Genomic DNA, 20452 nt, shown 5'->3' with positions numbered 1-20452 from the left:
CTGACCAGGGCCTATTTGTTGTATTTTCCATGGTGCCACAGGCATGGTGTTTCTGATCAGGTGCAGGGACCTGTCCTAGAGACTAGTGCAAGCATGGCCAACATACGGCCCACAGGCCGGATTTGGCCCACGTAATGAGTTTATGCAGCCCGCGATTAAATTTTTAATATTCTCCACTACTTTAAAATCTCAGCTACTCAGAAGCAGAACCATCTTTGATTATTGGAAATTGAGATATTTAAGAAGATAGTGATATGTGGAATTGCACATGTGACTAATCTAGGGTTAACTTCCAATAATTGTTCGAATGGATTCACGATACTTCTTTATTTTTTTAAAAAATTCCATTATAAAGAGTACAACTTTTGTACTCGTCTGTACTCAATACGAACTGTTTGATGTTTAACGGCGATGTGAAACCAAATTCTTTTAGGCAGAGTTTGCCAGTGCACACCCAGGGTCAAACAATTCGTTATTTTTGTGGTCAAGTGTGCTGAATCAAGTGGCATTGTAGCATAGACAATAGCTGCAGTTGATAACTGAAAACGTGTCTGGATGTTTGTAAAACGAAATAATTGTTTTATTTGTGATATAACCCCTTCAAGCTCATTCTATTAATTAAATATTGTTTCGATTGATTGCAATACAGTTTGGATATTTATACGGTATGTAATTATATTTTTATTAAAGTATATTTTTATTAAAATATTGTACATTAAAATTTTTTCACTCACATTTATTCATAAACAAATTACATAATAAAATTTTGTTTACTTAAATGAATCGTTTTTGTATTTAACATTTTTTAATTTTAATATTTTGTCCAGCCCGTGAAAAAAGTCTTCTTTCTAATCTGGCCCAGGGGCAAAAACTGTTGGCCATGCCTGGGCTAGTGTACAGTTGGTACTCAAAGATAGTTGGCTTCTGCATTGGTGGGAAGGTCAGGGAAAAGGCACTGAGACTACCCTGGGTTTCTGCTGGAATACGGGCAGTGTATGAAAAGTTTTGCTGATGTTCTCCAATTCTAACATCTTGCAACAGCTTGACCTCTGTCTGAGCATTCTGTTTCTATGTCTCTATACATGTAGGTTCTCTGTTCTTTGTGCCCCTGGAAGAGGCTTTCCAGTCCTAAGCACAGTAGTGCCATCAGAGATGATTGTGTAGTCTCTCCAGTGTCCTCAGGGCTAAATCTAAACTACTCAGTCTGATTTACAAGGCCCATCATGGCCTGGCCACTGTGGCCTTTCTGTGCTGTCACTCTTGACCTTGCCTTCTCTTACCTGGCCACAGTAAATCACTTCTCATACCTCCCTGCACCTACTGTTTGTTGTCTTCCTTTCTTCAGGGCACGTTGTTCTCTGTCTGGAATGTCTTTCCTTTACTTCCCATTTCAGTTAGTGTGAGCAATTGAAATGGGGGGACAGTTTATTCCAATCCCCACTAACCCATTTAATCGAGTGGTCTTCACACTAGTCTTAAAAAACAAAGGAGTCTTATTCATGTGGGAGCCATAGTTGGAGAAGGAAGTTTCCCACGTTGGTTTTGAAGTGGGTGTCCCTTACGTTCCTCACAGTGATGCACCTCGTGAGTCAGGTGATGGTGGTGGTTCTCCTTGGCCTACATGACTGCTCCTGGGCTCCTTCTTTGGCTGCATATTTAAAAGGCTGTCAGGTCTGAATCCATCATGGAAAAAGCAGGCTCCTCCCCACAGGAATTCTTACTCCTTTCCGGGGATTCAGCCTTGTCCCAGTCTCCCTGCCTCAGCTTATCAGAAGCTGGGGCCTGCTCTCCAGTGATCCAGCTTCTCCACGGTTATTATTTCAATAGCAGGAACTTCTCTTTGCTTATTTCCCTCTTTCACCCGTATGTGGGGAATGGTTCTTATTGTGTTTGTCTTGCTTAGTGACACAATGTTTAGCAACTAATCTTAGCTTCTAAGACATCTTGTGACCAGCAGCTGCACATCAGTACCAGCTTCTGCTTCTAGTCACAGTACTTGCTGAGTATTCTAAGTTTGAACTTTGTTCTCTTGCCTTTGCATCTCAGGGTGAGATGATCCCAAATAAGACTAAGAAATCCCCTTTATGTAGTTCAAATCACTGCCTCTCAGAAGCCCTCCTTGGCTTTTTTCCCTCCCAGCTCCCAGCTCAGTTTGATGTTCCTACCAAGAATTCTATATCCTTCTGTTATAGCACATCCTGCCTGGTATACTTGGACATTTATGCCTCTATCTCTCACTAGACTATAAGCTTCTTGAGGGTAGGGACTGTTTTTTTTTATTTTTGTAACCCTGATGTGCCTGGTCTATATTAGGAAAGAAGTAAACATTTGCTGAAAGAAATAACGAAGGCATGAATTGGCCTGGTTGCCTCCTTTGATGTTGAGACCCACTGAGAGGATGCCTCTGGTTCTGTCCTTTTCTTCAGCCTGTTATGAGAGTGTGTCTGGTGGAGAGGAGTGGGAAGAGGCAGAGAGAGGGAATGACCCACTCCGTTGCCTGGGATGAGTGATGCTGGCCTGTAGGAAAGAAGATTTTGGTGCTGTATAGCTCTGTGCTTCAGTTGAGAGTGAGCATCTCAGAGGTGCCTGATAACCTGCCTTGACACTTCTTTTTCTTCTGGCAGATATGGGAAGCTATAAAATCAGGAGCTGCTCTTGAAAACCCTGTCCTCCTCAACAAATTTCTTCTTTTGACATTTGCCGTAAGTAAATGGACTCTGGGTCAAACCTTGATTGCTCAAATGCCCTGCCTGAGCCTAGTGTGCCAATAGAACAGTCTACTCTTCTCTCTCTGAAGCTTTTACCTTATGTCATTCAAGTCATGGCTGTTAAAGAAACGTTCATTTGGTTAATGTCCCCGTAGTGCTGGCCCTTATTACCAATGTAAAATTAATTCATTCTTACTGATCATATTGGTATTGTCATACTATTGATAATAACTGCATGGTGTATATAGCAGTCATAAAACTCTTGTCATTGAGGACATGAGAGTCAGATTCAGGGAGTAATGGTTTGTTATTGCTAGCGTCTTTGTTAAATATAGTCCTGCAGAGCTCCGTTGCTGGTTTCATTGACATAAGGGAAAGTTAATATCTCAGGGACCCTGGCCATCCGTGAGCAGCTTTGGACACTAAAATGCTTGTTCATGCAATTGTGTTTTTTTAAGAAAGAAAAATGTTATTATATAAGTGAGATCTAATTTAAGTGAACATTGAGGACTGCTTTGAAAAGGAAAAGAAATCACATTAGGGTAACATCTGCTGCCTAGGGAAGTAAGGGAAAGAACCTGGTCTTGGTGATGGCAAAAGTGGTAAGGGTTGATTGTAGAGATACCCCCCCCACACACACACACTTATGTGTATATATACATATATATGCACAGGCATACCTTGGAAATATTGCAGGTTTGGTTTGAGACCACTACAATAAAGTGAGTACTGCAATAAAGCAAGTTCTAATCTTTTTGCTAGTAGAGGGTCTTGCCTTCAATTTGTAAAAAGAAAACACAGCATCTGTGAAGCACAATAAAGCAAAGCTCAATAAAATGCTGTTTGATATGTGTGTACATCTGTATATATTTACACGTTGAACTAATTTTTCTTCTATAATGAAGCATGACTAAATATTCTGTCAAGTGTATATTGTATAGACTCTTGTATAGCTGGTTTTTTCCAGTACTTACTGTTAAATAATAATTCTGCAGTGAATATGCTGGCCATACTGATATTTCCCCCCAGTTCATTTTATTTCTTTGGAATAAGTTCTTTGCAGGGAGCATATAAACATATTGAGGTTGATATAAAGTGTGTTATTTCACCACAGCTTCATCAGCTTTGGATATTAATCCTCTTTCCCACAATTTTCTTTCATTTTTATTTATTTATTTTGTTATGTTAGAGGTCTTGGTTTTTTTTTCATCCCTACAAATTAATCCTCCAATTTTCTCTGAGAGAATGATAAGAATCAAACTAGAGGCCATACCAAAGGGTGGCTATCTAAAAGGAGCAAATTTTCTAACAAGTTATACTGCTTTTTGTGTAATAGTGGGGGGGCAGGAAATTTTTAATTCTTTGTGGGATTACTAGGTGCAATTTGCCATTAATAATTTGCCTGTAAAATTAACTTTATAAGCTTGCTACTAAAATACATATATATATATAAGTAGTGTCAGTTGAAGATTTCTAGTTTTGTTATTTTTTTTTAGTGTGCGCACAAAAGAAAGGGGGTGACAGGCTGGAAGGGAGAGAGATGAGGATCATCAGTTCTTCGTTGCAGCATCTTAGTTGTTTATTGATTGCTTTCTCATATGTGCCCTGCCGACGGGGGTGGGGGAGCCTCCAGCAGTGACCTTGGACTCAAGCCAGTGACCTTGGGCTTCAAGCCAGCGACTTTTGGGCTTTAAGCTAGTGACCTTTGGGCTCAAGCCAGCGATCATGGAGTCATGTCTGAGCCTGTGCTCAAGCTGGCAACCTCGAAGTTTCCAACCTGGGTCCTCAGCATCCCAGTTTGATGCTCTATCCACTGCGCCACTGCCTGGTCAGGCTAGTTTTGTTACTTTAACATCAATACATTTTCTATATTAAGAATTCTAGAAAGAAAAAAAAAAGAATTCTAGTTGCCCTGGCCAGTTGTCTCAGTGGTAGAGCGTTGGCCCAGCATGTGGATGTCCTGGGTTCAGTTCCCAGTCAGGCAACAGGAGAAGCGACCATCTACTTCTCCACCCCTCCCCCTTTTGCTTCTCTCTTTCTCTCTTCCCCTTCTGCAGCCATGACTTGATTGGAGTGAGTTGGCCCTGGGCACTGAGGATGGCTCCATGGCTTCCACCTCAGATGCTAAAAGAGCTTGGTTGCTGAGCAACAGCGCAATGCCCCAGGTGGGCAGAGCATCCCCCACCCCCTGTGGGCTTGCCCGGTGGATCCTGGTTGGGGCGCATATGGGAGTCTGTTTCTGCCTCCCCTCTTTTTACTGAATAGCAAAAAAAAAAAAAAAAAAAGAATTCTAGTTAGTAGAATCTAACTGCCAATTTGTGCTTAAAAAGAAAAAATAACATTAACTGTTACTTAAAGTTTTAAAGCATTTTCCAGAGTCAGTATGTGTGTTGGCCTATTGCCCTTTCACTGAGTAGTCTCAGCCTGCCTTTCAAAAAATTAAGTTTCTGTATTTTAAAATCTTCAGGTAAAAAGGGCTTTATGTTTAATTTGAATTGAGGCCTTTTGTATCCTGAAAAGAATCCTAAAAAATTTATGTGTTTGGATTTCTGAGGATGACCTGATAAAGCTTCTTAGAAACTATGAAGTCGTTCCTCTTGAATTGTTTAACCTTCTGCTAAAGATGAGTGTGACAAATCATTTAAGTACAAAAAAGAGAGAATAATCTCTGGAGATGTTTTTGCTTCTTTTCCTTCTGTTTTAGAACTTAAAGGAACAGACACTTCATTAATTTCAGTTTTGTAGTTTGTTTTGCTGCTGTTGAAGGAGAATTTATTCCTAGTTGATCAATTAGTGGCAGAATTAAGGAGTGTGGAAACTTGATAACTAAACTTTCTCATCTGAACACATGTTTATATATGTTTATATTTTAAAATGTCATCTAGTATGATTTAATATATATGAAAAGTTCAGAAAAGGCAAATCCATAGAGATAAAATAAATTAGTGGTTTCCAGGGGATGGGGAGAATGGTGATTTTATGCTAATGCAGTGATTTTCAACCTTTTCATCTCATGGCACAATAAACAAATTACTAAAATTCTGCCACACACCAAAAAATATACTTTTTGCCAATCTAACGAAAAAATAGGTATGATTTTGATTCATTTACATTGGATGGCTTTTGTTGTGTTGGCATTTTTTATTTGAAAATCTAAGGGATAAGAGCAGTGCCCCATACTAAATAGTCAGGTATTGAATGTTTGGTTTTTTTTTTAAATCTTAGAGCTTCTTTTATTTTATTTATTTATTTATTTATTTTGTATTTTTCTGAAGTTGGAAACGGGGAGGCAGTCAGACAGACTCCCGCATGCGCCCGACCAGGATCTACCCAGCATGCCCACCAGGGGGTGATGCTCTGTCCATCTGGGGCGTTGTTCTGTTGCATCCAGAGCCATTCTAGCGCCTGAGGCAGAGGCCATAGAGCCATCCTCCGCGCCCGGGAAACTTTGCTCCAATGGAGCCTTGGCTGCGGGAGGGGAAGAGAGAGACAGAGAGGAAGGAAAGGGGGAGGGGTGGAGAAGCAGATGGGCGCTTCTCCTGTGTGCCCTGGCTGGGAATCGAACCCGGGACTCCTGCACGCCAGGCCGACGCTCTACCACTGAGCCAACCAGCCAGGGCACATGTTTGGTTTTTAATTGAATTTATTGGGGTGACACTGGTTAGCATAGTTATACAGATTTCAGGTGCCAAATTCTACAACATATCTTTGTACATTGTATTTTGTGTTCACCCTCTCCTAAGTCAAGTCATAGTTTATCACTATTTATCCCCCTATACAGGGCGTCCTTGGGTTACGAGAGTCTTGGCATACGACACTTCAAGTTTATGATGCTTGCTCCCATACAAACTTAAAAAATTTGAGATATGAGTGTTTTGGTTTACGCTGTTAGTGTTGTACTTACAGACTAAGTGGGCAAACTAGTTTAGTTGTGTGTGGCGGAAGAATGCGCAGAAACGCAGCATATGAGTGAGGAAGTTGGCATTCCCAGTACACTTACCTATGCCATTTTGGACTGTTAAAAGTGCAAGTGTTCCATTTGTGTTGCTTTGTCATTTTTTCTGTTAACTAGAGTACAGCAGTGGTCCCCAACCCCTGGGCTGCGGACTGGTACTGGTCCGTGGGCCATTTGGTACTGATCCGCAGAGAAAGAATAAATAACTTACATTATTTACGTTTTATTTATATTTAAGTCTGAACGATGTTGTATTTTTAAAAAATGACCAGATTCCCTCTGTTATATCCATCTAAAACTCACTCTTGATGCTTGTCTCGGTCACGTGATACATTTACCCGTCCCACCCTGAAGACTGGTCCATGAAAATATTTTCTGACATTAAACTGGTCCGTGGCCCAAAAAACGTTGGGGACCACTGCAGTACAGTATATTCATTCATGTCCCTTTCCTTTTTCTGTGGCTTAATTGTGTTTTTATGTTCTAGATTATGATTTTATAACCGTGTTAGGATAAGTGACTTAGGCTAGGGTGTGTTCCAACTTACATCAAAATTCAGGTTATGTCACTGTTGTAGGAACAAAACTATGTTGTGACCAGAGCTTCCCTGTATTTTCCTCCACCTACCCCAGCAATAATCCCACACTATTGTCTGTGTCCATGAGTTTTTCTCTTTCTTCTTCTTCTTTTTTTTTTTTGATCCTTTTTTGCTCAATCCCTTCACTGCCCTCACCAGCCGCCACCCCCTTCTACAATAGCTGTCAGCCTGCTCTCTGTGTGTGAGTCTGTCTTCATTTTGCTCCTTAGTTCATTTTGTTTGTTATGTCCACATATGAGTGAAATCATATGGTACTTGTCTTTCTCTGACTGGCTTTTTTCAGTTAGCATAATGCTCTCCAGGTCCATCCATGTTGTTACTAAAGGTAAGATTTCTTTCTTTTTTATGGCTACATAGTAGTCCATTGTAAAATGTACCACAACTTTTTTATCCACTCATCTTCTGATGGGCATGTAGGCTGCTTCCAATTCTTGGCTACTTTAAATAACACTGCAGTGAATATAGGGGTGCATATATTCTTTTGAATTAGTGTTTCGAGTTTTTTTTGTATAAATTCTCGGAAGTAAAATTGCTGCGTCATAACAGGTATTACATGTTTTAAAAATTCTAGTGCCACACCAATTGAAAATCTCTGTGCTAATGTTTTCTTTGGGGGGGGTGTGGATGTCAGTGATGAAACTGTTCTAGGATTAGTGGTGGTGGTGGTATAACCTTGTCAGTGTACTAAATAAAACACTCAATTATATAATTGAGCATTGTGAATTTTATGGTGTGTGAACTATATCTCAATAAAAAAACTTTGGCACAACCATTCATTTTTTATTTTAGCAAGATTCAAAAAGAAATATCAGTTAACCAAATAAACATCATTGTGGTCAGTGGTAACAGATTGGCAGGTGAGTTTTTTGTTTGTTTGTTTGTTTTTTTCCGCCACCAACGGGCCTCGCTGTACAGCGCCCCGAGGAGGAGGCTTCGCAGGAGGGGAGCTTTTCATCTCTGGTCCGCCCGGTGCGGCTGGGGTCACAACCCGATCAAATAAGATCAATGTGTAGACGGGGGAGGGGCGCGGGGGGGCACGCATTCACCTTGCACTCCCTACGCACGATCACATTTACGTGTCCACTCACACACTCGGCCCACACACGCCATCCACGCGACGCCATGGCACAGCACACATCACCCTCACCCCAGGCCGCTTTTCCCGGTGCAGGTGAGCTTTTATATAACCATAACTATGGGCTCCTAAACATGAGTGATTTGGAACACAAATGCTATAAGAATTGAGAGGCAAGAGCATTCAACCTGAGTGAGAACAGTATCTAGGACAGCTTCAGAGTTCTTTCTCCTTCATCGCTTACACCGGTGGGGGAACAGTCAGACTCACCTCTAAAGATATAATCTCTTATAATGCAGCTCCTGAGTTCATAGAACCTTTACTGTGACACATATAGTACTCACTTGATCTCTGTTTCATGCAGAAAGTGAGCTGCCCAAGGGCTGGGACTGGGAGTCTCTAATGTTTTGCCTTGTACATAGTGAGTGCTTCATAGTCATTAACTTGAATTTCACTGTAAGGCATTTCTGAAAACAATATTATATTTCAACATATATCAGTATGAACAGTAAAGCTTTAATGACATGATTACATTATTTGATTATTAAGAGAATGGTAATTGTTTGCAGGTTGTGCCGGCACAGATGGAACATTGAATGTGTTTGGTATCATGAATGAAAGTTTAAGTTTTGGAAGCAGAGTTTAGATCTTTCTGCCATGTACTATCTCTGTTTTGTTCCAATTCTTACCCCTTATGTAAGCTTTAGTTTTCTTTCTATAAAATGGGATGATAATATTTACTTTCCAGCCTGGTTTTGTGTATTAAAAAATAATGACAATGATGTCAATTACTTACTGAACACTTCCTGTTAGTACATAGCCAAAAAAACATACTATGTTTATTGTGATATAGCAGTGTGTGGTTTGTGTGGGAGTGTTTTGAGTTAATGACAGAAATTCAGTATTATGAGTATGTTGGACACAAGAATTTCTAACAAGCTGGTCATATCTTGTGTGCATGTTTTTCTGTCTTACATAGCTATGAGAAGTTATATTAATGATACATTTCGATTTAGTCATTGGTGCTGTTCTGATATCCTGTGTTATATTCTTTCTTCTAGGATCTGAAGAAGTACCACTTCTACTATTGGTTTTGCTTCCCTGCTCTCTGCCTTCCAGAGAGTACACCTCTCATTCAGGGGCCAGTGGGCTTAGATCAAAGGTTTTCACCAAAACAGGTATCAATAAATAAGGCAAAATGCAGGTACAGTTGGGTTTACTGTGCAAGCTTAGTTTATCTTGTACATTCTAAAGACAAATTGGCAGTTGATTGAATGAAGAGATAGTCACTATGGAATCTTCCAAAGATGGTACTAGGAAGACTTATTGACAAAATGTTTGTAAAATCATTTTGAAGAAGTAGTGAGCAATAATTTTCTAGGTTTTCAGTGGCAGTTGATAAAATTCTAAGCTGGTAGGGAGGAATTATAGGAACATTTAAAAAGGACTGTAAGAATTTGCTAAAATGTGGCCTTCATTTTCAATGGGGGGATCATCATGCAATATACTTTGGGATGAGAGTCTTTGAAACCAAATAGAAGGTATTTTCCTTCCCTCATGCCAAGTTGCAGAAGTTCTGAATCAGGAATGGGTACATGGAGAGCTAGTCTTTGCAGTTTAAGAAGGATCACAAGTTCGTTAGAGATGGTCCTAAGAAGAACAATAAAAACATACAGGCTGGTAGAACACAGACCCTCCACCAAAGAATTCTGTTGTTGAGGCAAAAATTGAGTGGCAAGATGATTTGAGTTCATGAAGAATGTCAGTTGCTAAAACTCTGAATTCTGAAGCTAGAGAGCAGCCCTTACTGATTAAAAAATAATGTTTGTTTACTAAGAAAAATAAAAGAATGTGATTTGTGTGGAATTAATCTCCCAAGGAGAAATAGAAGTTGGGGGAAAAGATCATGCCTGGGGATTGACTACTGATGGGTGTGAGGTTTCTTTTGGGGGGACAAAAGTGTTTTCTAGTCATTGTGGTTATGCTTGTATAATCCTGTGAACGTTTTAAAAACAGCTTTGAATTGTGTGCTGTAAATGGGTCAGCTGTTTGGTAAGTGAATATGTCTCAATAAAGCTGTTAAAGATTATGGAAAGATTCAGAGTAAAAATTCATCAGTGGTAGATTCATGCTTGGCTATCTCAGAAGAGAAATAATGTTGGATACCTCTTTCAGCCTTTGTGGTTCACATCTTTTTTTTTTTTTTTGTATTTTTCTGAAGCTGGAAACGGGGAGAGACAGTCAGACAGACTCCCGCATGCGCCCGATCGGGATCCACCTGGCACGCCCACCAGGGGCGACACTCTGCCCACCCGGGGGCGATGCTCTGCCCCTCCGGGGTCGCTCTGCCGTGACCAGAGCCACTCCAGCGCCTGGGGCAGAGGCCAAGGAGCCATCCCCAGCGCCCGGGCCATCTTTGCTCCAATGGAGCCCTGGCTGCGAGAGGGGAAGAGAGAGACAGAGAGGAAGGGGGGGGGGTGAAGAAGCAAATGGGCGCCTCTCCTATGTGCCCTGGCCGGGAATTGAACCCGGGTCCCCCGCACGCCAGGCCCACTCTCTACCGCTGAGCCAACCGGCCAGGGCACATCTTAAACATCTTAAAGAACCAACATGCTGTACCATAAAATGTCCTTTTGTGCTCTTAAGACACACTACCATGCACATGAAAGATGTTATGTAAAAGTGAAATGATATTGTTTGGGGCACTTTTATGTTCATTTGCTGCAAAAGAGTGACAGTGATGTGATCAGTCATTTCCAGTCTTTTGGCTTGAAATTACCTTTTATTTTAATTTTTAGCTCAGAACCATATATGTAATAGTCTGAATAATAACTTATGTTTTCTATTTTCAGGTTCGCGCTCTTGAGTGCGCATATGATGAGCTTTGTCAAGCTGAAGGAGTCCCAGCGCTACCTTATTTTTTAATCAAGTATGATGAGAACACGGTGTTGGTTTCCTTGCTTAAACACTATGGTAGTTTCTTCCAAGATCAAAGGACAAAGGTCAGAGAAACTTTGAATATCATTTTATTTATTCAGTAAAAAAAATCTGTTCATGTTATGAGAGACCACTGCAAAATTCAAACTCATTTATATTTCTTTAACCTTGTAAAGAATATTTCATAACATTTCATTACCTTCACCCTCTCCCACATGTGCAATTCCCAGATCAGCTCCTGCTTTAGATTTTTGTAGCTCTGTTGCACCTCAGAGTAATTTTGCATTCCTTGTTTCCCATTAGTGATGAAGTTATTTCAGTTTTCCTTCCCATTATATTTTGTATGTATGTTTTAATTTATTCCCAGAGCTACCACTGTAGTTCAGGCCCTGATTATCACACTTCTGGACAGGTAGAATCTTCCCGCTTCCCTCGTGCACACCACTAATAAAGAGGAGCCTTCCCTAAACTGCTCACTTTGCTATGTCACTCACTGATCAAGGTTAACAGTGTCTTCCTTCTGGCTCCAAGCTACCTTTCTGCCTCATCTTCCACCTTTTTCCTCTTAAACCACGGCTCCCCTAAGCAAATACACCTAGAACTTTTTCCCCTTGTGTTGTATCATCTTCCTAAAACATATCCTATCTGTGAAAATCCTAAGAAAAGCTCTCTTTTTATTGAAATCCTATCTCCACTGTGAAGCCTTCTCATGGTGGGGACATGTGTAATGCCCTCTCCCTTTCTGACCTCATGGCACTTACTCCCTGACTCTCCTTTTCTGCGCAGCTCCCTTGTACAGTACTTTTGTGCCGTATTAGTCTGTAAGCTCCTAGATGGCAGGGACCGTGTCTACATAGTGTATGTGTCTGGTATCTTAGGCACTCAATAATTTTTTGAATGAATGAAAGAATACTGTAAGTGTCCTTTAGAAGTGATGAGATACATAGTAAGTTGTCTTAGCCATACAAGAGATTGTAAATTAAAAACTAAAAACTGATTAGTTTTATTAATTTGAAATCAACTGGGTAATTTCAATAGCCACATAGACCTATCAGAACTGAGAGAAGAGAGACCTCTGACAGCCTGATTATTCCTTAGCTTGAACTTAAGATACCTTTTTTTAAAGTATACTCTTTTTCAGAGGAAGCCCTTTTTAAATTGATGGCTTATGATTAAAGTTTTATTAAAATTCTTTTCTTTTCCCCCAGGCAATTTCACAGAACTGTAGCTAAATTAGTAGCAGTGAAACCAACCATTAATAATTCAAAGTCCAGTCTAGAGTGAAGTCCTGTTGTGATAGCAGACACGATTAGATAGCCTGTGTTTAAATGCAACTGTAGTTCAGGCTGTGTGTAGTAAATAAGAGGTCCTCCCTTAAAGTGCATCTCTACCAAAATAATAATTTGCATAGCACTTTACAGTTTAAAAGGGGCTTTAACACACTTAATTTTGTAATAACTTTGTGAAATAGGCGTTATTAGTATCTGCATTTTCTATTTAATGAAAGTGAGGATCAAAGGCACACGGCCAAATGGTCTGATTCCAAGCTCTTATGCTTTTTCCTATTCCATTCTCTCTCTACTAGGGCAGAGCTTTACCTTTGGAATCAAATAGATCTGGATTTGACACCCAACATTGCCACTTAGTAGCTTGATGACTTTGGGGAATTGGCATGATCTTTCTTTACTTTAGTCAATCTGTTAAAAAGTGGTAAGACTACCTCCTACAGGTTTTGTGAAGATTAGACATGATAATGTGAATAGAATGCCCCACATATAGCAGGTGCTTAATATGCATCCACTTCCTTTCTTCTTCAAGGGCAGTATCTTTCCAAAGACTGAACAAATCTCTGGGGTGTCCTTTGAAGTGCTCTGGGTAGTTTACCAGTGCTCTGGCCCTGAGACCGGTGACCTGTCAAGTGCAGGCATAGAGCCCTTCTCTGGGTTAGGGTTGCACGTAGGAAAGCCTAGAATTGCTCAGCATATATGTTCTCACAGAACCTGAGGTCTTCTAGGGAGATGAGACATTGACTTGTGGTAAGTTAATTAGAAATTCAGGTGGTAGAAGAGAAGTGCCAATGAAATGATACAGATGGTTCTTTGATTCCTTACCTATGCCCCATCTTGTTCTAGAAAGGTTCACCAAAACTGTGCAGATGGTGGCCTCAGGAATTTCATGGCCTCTTGACTGACTTCCCCGTCTGTGGTCCTGAATGTCCCATCCATCCCCCATGTGCTGCCCAAATGCATTTTCTAATATGTAAATTTGATCATGTCACTCTTGTACTTAGAACCATTCTATAGTTCCTTTTGATTTCAGGATATAGTTAGCTTGGCCTTCAGGGCCTCTTCAAACCAGTTCCTGCCCATCACTCTCGCTTCATCTCCCAAAATTCCCTCAAGATGCACGCTATGATCTGGCTACAGCTATGCCTTCCAAATGCCCCATACTTCTCTTACCTCTGCCTTCAGACATGCCTCTCTCTCTCTGTCTTCCTTCTTTCACCTGGCTAGGACCTCACCCTTTTTCTGGTTCATCACTATTTGATAGCCCTCTTCTGTGTTCAGGTAGCAGCCTCTCTCCTAGCACTGACTGAGCTCTAATGTCATTGTTGGTTTGCTTATCTATCTGCCTGTCCCCTCTCCCTGACCAGCCTGTGAACTTTTAGCACCACGGTTATGTCCTACCCTACACTGTGTCCTCAACATTCAGTGGAGTATTGGACACTTAATGGGCACTTGATGTGTGAATGTTGAGAGGAGAGAGAGACCATTTTGAACTAGTCTAGTCACAAAATGCTTCAGGGAAAGGTTTCTGTGAAATCTAAATATCACTTCACTTGAAGTTGTTCCTTTTATTGCATTAATCTAATTCACTCTTTCATGTAATTGCACTTTCTCTTCAGTGTTCCTGATTCATGAAGTGTTCTTTTTTTTTTTTTTTGTATTTTTCCGAAGCTGGAAACGGGGAGAGACAGTCAGACAGACTCCCGCATGCACCCGACCGGGATCCACCAAGCACGCCCACCAGGGGGCGACGCTCTGCCCACCAGGGGGCGATGCTCTGCCCCTCTGGGGGGGTCGCTCTGCCACGACCAGAGCCACTCTAGCACCTGGGGCAGAGGCCAAGGAGCCATCCCCAGCGCCCGGGCCATCCCTGCTCCAATGGAGCCTCGCTGCGGGAGGGGAAGAGAGAGACAGAGAGGAAGGAGAGGGGGAGGGGTGGAGAAGCAGATGGGCGCTTCTCCTGTGTGCCCTGGCCGGGAATCGAACCCAGGACTTCTGCACGCCAGGCCGATGCTCTACCACTGAGCCACCCAGCCAGGGCCATCATGAAGTGTTCTTGAAGCTTTGCCCTGTTCTTCAAAAAAATAGGCATTCTTTTCACTGTGAACTCCTGTGGTTATGGTCTGGCTTTGTGTTTTACTCCTTTCTCTGCCTCCTGCTCTTACCAGCACTTTCCCCCCCCCCTTTATTATTAATTTTAATGGGTGACATTGATTAGTTAAGTTACATAGATTCAGAGAAAACATCTTCAGGTTATTTTGACAATTGATTACGTTGTATACCCATTACCCAAAGTTAAATTGTCTTCTGTCACCTTCTATCTGGTTTTCTTTGTGCCTCTCCCCTCCCCCCATTTTCTTCTCTTTCCCTCCCTCCCCCTAATAACCACCACACTCTTGTCCATGTCCCTGAGTCTTTTTTTCAATTTGACTCCAAAGGCAAGGGAAGTGAAGGCAAAGATAAATGAATGGGACCACATCAGACTAAGAAGCTTTTGCACAGCAAGAGAAACTGACAACAAAACAGACAGCCAACTAAATGGAAGATGATATTTTCAAATAACAGCACAGATAAGGGCCTAATATCCAAAATAGACAAAGAACTCATAAAACTCAACAACAAACAAGCAAACAATCCAATAAAAAAAATGGGAAGAGGACTGGAACTCTTCTCCCAGGAAGAAATACAAATGGCCAACAGATATATGAAAAGATGTTTATCTTCATTAGCTATTAGAGAAATGCAAATCAAACTACAATGAAATACCACCTCACACCTGTTAGGTTAGCTATTATCAACAAGACAGGTAATAAGTGTTGGAGAGGCTGTGGAGCAAAAGGAACCCTCAGTCACTGTTGGTGGGAATGTAAAGTAGTATAACCATTATGGAAGAAAGTATGGTGGTTCCTCAAAAAATTAAAAATAGAACTACCATATGACCCAGCAATCCCTCTACTGGGTATATACCCCAAAACTCAAAAACACTGGTACGTAAAGACACATGCAGCCCCATGTTCATTGCAGCATTATTCACAGTGGCCAAGACATGGAAACAACCAAAAAGCCCTTCAATAGATAATTGGATAAAGAAGATGTGACACATATATACTATGGAATACTACTCAGCCATAAGAAATTCTGACATCGGATCCTTTACAACAGGGGTCCCCAAACTACGGCCCCCGGGCCACATGCGGCCCCCTGAGGCCATTTATCCGGCCCCCGCTGCACTTCTGGAAGGGGCACCTCTTTCATTGGTGGTCAATGAAAGGAGCACATTGACCATCTCATTAGCCAAAAGCAGGCTCATAGTTCCCATTGAAATACTGGTCAGTTTCTTGATTTAAATTTACTTGTTTTTTATTTTAAATATTGTATTTGTTCCCGTTTTGTTTTTTTACTTTAAAGTAAGATATGTGCAGTGTGCATAGGGATTTGTTCATAATTTTTTTTATAGTCCGGCCCTCCAACGGTCTGAGGGACAGTGAACTGGCCCCCTGTGTAAAAAGTTTGGGGACCTCTGCTTTACAGCAACATGGATGGACCTTGATAACATTATACTGAGTGAAATAAGTAAATCAGAAAAAAACTAAGAACTGTATGATTCCATACATAGGTGGGACATAAAAAAGACTCAGGGACTTACCGGCACTTTGAAACCCCTGGGAAAGTCAGTATTCCTCTGTGAGCAGTGGTGTCCTCACATGTAAGGTGGTGGAGAAAGGTTGGCATCTCTCCAAGTGTCTTCCTTTTCAGTCACTTTTCTTTCCGAGGTAATCTCATTGTGTTCATGATGCCTATGACCACTTCCTCTGGACGCAGACCATGTTATCCTACTGCCTTTCTCCAGCCCCTCAAATTCAGTATCTTCAGGCTGAACTGATGATCTTCATCTCATATCTGGCCCTCTTCTGGGCATCCCTGTCTTGCAGTGATTCCACCTTCCATCTAGTGATGAGAGCCAGAAATCTGGGCAGCCTGCCAGACACCCCCATATCCTGTCCTTGACCACCCCCATATCCTGTGGATTTCCTGTCCTAAACTTCTCTCAGTCTGCTGCCTTTGTATTTCTTCTGCCACCACGCCAATCTAAGCTTCTGTGATCTTTCATTTGCTTTACTACAGTAGCTTCCTAACCATTTCTTCGTGTCTGCTCTGACCTCTATTTAATCCCCATATTATCCAAGGCAATCCTTTGAAAAGCAAATCAGATCATGTCACTCTCAAAACATAGTTACATCTTCTTACCTGAGCTCTAAGAATGAAAACCAAATTCCTTATTGTGGCACACAAGACTTTCCATGGCCTGACCCCTGTGCAGATCCAGGACTAGTGAGTCCATATTCCCTCTTGCTTTGCACCTTGCCACACTTCAGAGGTGCTGCTGGGAACCCTCCTGCCACAGGGCTTCTGTGCGTGCCTTTTGCCTGGAAAGCCCTTCTCTCTCCTTTCTTGTCTGCCTGTTCCATCCCCACTTCCATCCCTCCCATTTGTGCAGTGAAGTGTTAACTCTTTCTTAAGATTTAAACTTAATCATGATTCCTCAAGGAAACCCTATCTGACCTATGTAATGGTTTTCCACCTGTAATGGGCTCTCATAACACTGTGTAGCTTTTCTTTGTAATATTTAGTTTTCTTGGGTATCTTTGATTACTGTCTTTTGCTCTCGTATGTGTGTAAGTTCCTTGAGGGCCGGTATCCTATCTTGATTTTTCACCATTCCATCTGCATCCTATAGTATCTTGCCTGGCATGTAAAATACAGTGGAAGAATGGATGCATGCATGCATGAGTTGTGAGGATTGGAGCTCACATATGTGAAGCACCTGCGTCAGTGCCTGACACACAGTAGGCCTTTAGTAAGTATAGGTTGCTCTTAGTATGGCTTATTATAGTGTTCTCTTTAATATGAGTATTTTGCTTTTTAATATGAGTATTTTGCTATCTGATTAAGGTCATGTAGCTTATGAAGGCTTTCCCAAAATGTCAGAGCACCTACAGTTTATGTCTAATATGAGTCTCAGTGTTCTGACTAGAGATAGAATATGAATGAATGTGTGATTTGCAGTGGGTAATTTAGAGCACTAGCTCTTAATTTGGGGCAAGGGTGGTGGTGCATAACCTCTTTGAGAATTTGGTAGAAGCAATGGATCCTCATCCCAGAAAAGTGCAAATCTACACACAGTTCTAGTATTAATGTCAGAGATCCACAGAACATTGAAATCCATTCATGGGTCTTATTTGGGTTCCTGGCTCAGAGGAAGATAAAGGGAAGGACAGGTATTAATTAGTCCGCCTGGGGAGACCCTATTTGAATTGCTGAGATAAGGAGGGTGATGGCCCATCTCTGCTTAAGCCGGATACTTCTTGCTCATGTCCAGAGCCTTGGCTGGCTGAGAGAGAGTGGTACCTGTCCCTGAAGAGGGCACACTGTCCATTTAGCCAGCAACAGCTGCAGCTACCATGTTCTACGTTCTGACTGTGTACCCAGCACAGAGCTGGTTACTCATACATGCTATCCATAATCCTCCAACACCCTGCAAAGTGAGTAGTATTCCCATTTTACAGATGAGTGGAAGGGAAGTGCAGATAGGAGATTGAAACCCATTCCTTGCTCACAGCATGTTGTGATAGGAGGGCCAGATTTTGGATCCCAACTGCAACTTCATGAGCCAAGCCCTCTGAGTCTTAGTTCCTTCCTTGTATACAAGAGTACAGCAATAACACCCTCTTTTTCCAAGATGGTTTTTTTTTAAAGAAAAAAAAATTTTTTAATTATTAATTTTAATGTGGTGACATTGATAAACCAGGGTACATATGTTCAGAGAAAACGTCTCCAGGTTATTTTGACATTTGATTATGTTGCATACCCATCACCCAAAGTCAAATTGTCTTCCGTCACCTTCTATCTGGTATTCTTTGTGCCCCTCCCCTCTCCCCCTCTCCCCCCCAGATGGTTTTGAGAATTAAGAAATGGTGGATATAATTAACCTTTCTTAAGTTTTACTAAAGTGACCAACGTTTTTACAATGAAAAGGACAAAAATAAATTGAAGAAAATACCATAAATAAAAGAGACATTTTATTTATTGCAACAATAATACACTATAATATGATAAATGCATAATAAAAACATTTGTGATATTTTATTTTGTAATTATGCTTACATGCCTATTAATTTTTAATAATGTAAGAAAAAAAGTACTCATTTAGATAAAATACGTCACATCACACACAATGGATCGACTCTGCATCGATTGAATATGGACATTTACAGATTAGTCTTCCAATATCAAAAAGGAGGATGTGTTAGGACACTTTCTGAGGGAGAACGGAACTTTAAAAAAAGGACTGTCCTCCCTAAAGGAGGACAATTGGTCACCTTAGTTTTACTCATGTTATAACTATGTTTTTTTAGAATAAGTTTGTCAATTTTTATTTTCAAAGGAAAATTCTTTTCTTTGGACTAACCTCAGTCTCCAGCTGTTTTACAAAAATTGAATTTTGAGGTCCTGAGTTATGCAGCCGGCTTTGCCTTGACCAAAGAAAGGCAAACTTCTTGCCTTTTTGGATTTCAGTAATACCTGAAGAAATTGGGAGTAGCTTTCCTGCAGGAGAAGTGCCTCCTGAGATTTGCAGGGTTATCAGTTCAGAAGTCTCTAGGCAATCCAGGAAGATTTTACCAATTCAGTGCTTTCTTTAAATTAAAGCTCAATGGCAAATGCATCTTTGATTGGTTTTCTCTCATTTCTTGGTTGACTTATGGTTGTTTAGATGATTACTTAATGTCATACTTCTTTGCCTGTTACTGATAGTTAAAAATACCTGTGACATTATGCCTCAATAATAATATTTAAGTGTGTCTTTATGTATATATGTACATATAAAGCTGAAACAAAACTTTAAATAATACTTTACTAGGTGCTTATTTTCTATCCTACTCTGTTTTATCTTTTCGAAAAATGCTAGTTTGTGACCCACTAAAAGATTTAGGGCTCACATATAGCCCATCCTCTGTATTTTGGACAATACTGTGTACCCATTTTGAAAATACTGGCAGATAAAGGAACTGTGCTAGGCATGGTTCCATTCATTATTTTTTAATTTTTATTTATTATTTTATTTATTTATTTATTTTTTTTTTTGCATTTTTCCGAAGCTGGAAATGGGAGGCAGTCAGACAGACTCCCGCATGCGCCCAGGATCCACCCGGCATGCCCACCAGAGGGCGATGCTCTGCCCCTCTGGGGCATCGCTCTGCTGCATCCAGAGCCATTTCAGTGCCTGAGGCAGAGGCCACAGAGCCATCCTCAGCACCCGGGCCATCTTTGCTCCAATGGAGCCTTGGCTGCAGGAGGGGAAGAGAGAGACAGGAATGAGAGGGGGAGGGGTGGAGAAGCAGATGGGCGCTTCTCCTGTGTGCCTTGGCCAGGAATCAAACCCGGGACTCCTGCACGCCAGGCAGACGCTCTACCACTGAGCCAACCGGCCAGGGCCAATTTTTATTATTTTTAAGTGAGAGGAGGGAAGATAGTAAGACAGATTCCTGCATGTGCCCGATCCAGGATCTACCCAGCGACCCCCATCTGGGGCTGAAGCTCGAATCAACCAAGCTATCCTCAGTGCGTGAAGCCAATACTTGAACCAGTAGAGCAACTGGCTGCAGGAGGGGAAGAGTGAGAGAAGAGGGTACAGACGAACCATATTTGATAACATTTATTAAATATTTGGAAAAGAGGCAGATGGTTGCTTCTCATGTGTGCCCTGACGGTATGAAACCCAGAAAGTCTATACATCAGGCTCTATCCATTGAGCAAACTGGCCAGGGCCGCTTTCCTCTTTTTTAAAGAGGAAGACTTTACTATATTCTGTTTTATTGTGGCTTTTTAGCATAA

The 20452-nt window shown here is 41.2% G+C and overlaps 1 protein-coding gene and 1 non-coding gene across 4 annotated transcripts in view; one reads left to right on the top strand and one right to left on the bottom strand.

The window, feature by feature from the left end:
- ATG7 (autophagy related 7) overlaps positions 1–20452 on the top strand; it is a 320442-nt gene that overhangs the window by 33646 nt on the left and 266344 nt on the right. For all 3 annotated transcript variants that reach the window (XM_066245020.1, XM_066245021.1, XM_066245019.1), the window contains exons 5-7: positions 2625–2702; positions 9398–9514; positions 11189–11338. In XM_066245020.1, coding sequence (XP_066101117.1) covers positions 2625–2702; positions 9398–9514; positions 11189–11338 — 345 coding nt within the window. The remainder of the gene's footprint in view (positions 1–2624; positions 2703–9397; positions 9515–11188; positions 11339–20452) is intronic.
- Positions 8210–8434, bottom strand: LOC136314869 (small Cajal body-specific RNA 2). The gene has a single exon (XR_010727440.1). It is a non-coding gene; the product is annotated as a small Cajal body-specific RNA 2 (non-coding RNA).

The sequence above is a fragment of the Saccopteryx bilineata genome, chromosome 10, assembly GCF_036850765.1.
Source record: "Saccopteryx bilineata isolate mSacBil1 chromosome 10, mSacBil1_pri_phased_curated, whole genome shotgun sequence".
Lineage (NCBI taxonomy): Eukaryota > Metazoa > Chordata > Mammalia > Chiroptera > Emballonuridae > Saccopteryx > Saccopteryx bilineata.
The sequence above is the reverse complement of the archived record's forward strand: the minus strand, read 5'-3'. Positions and strand labels throughout refer to the sequence as shown.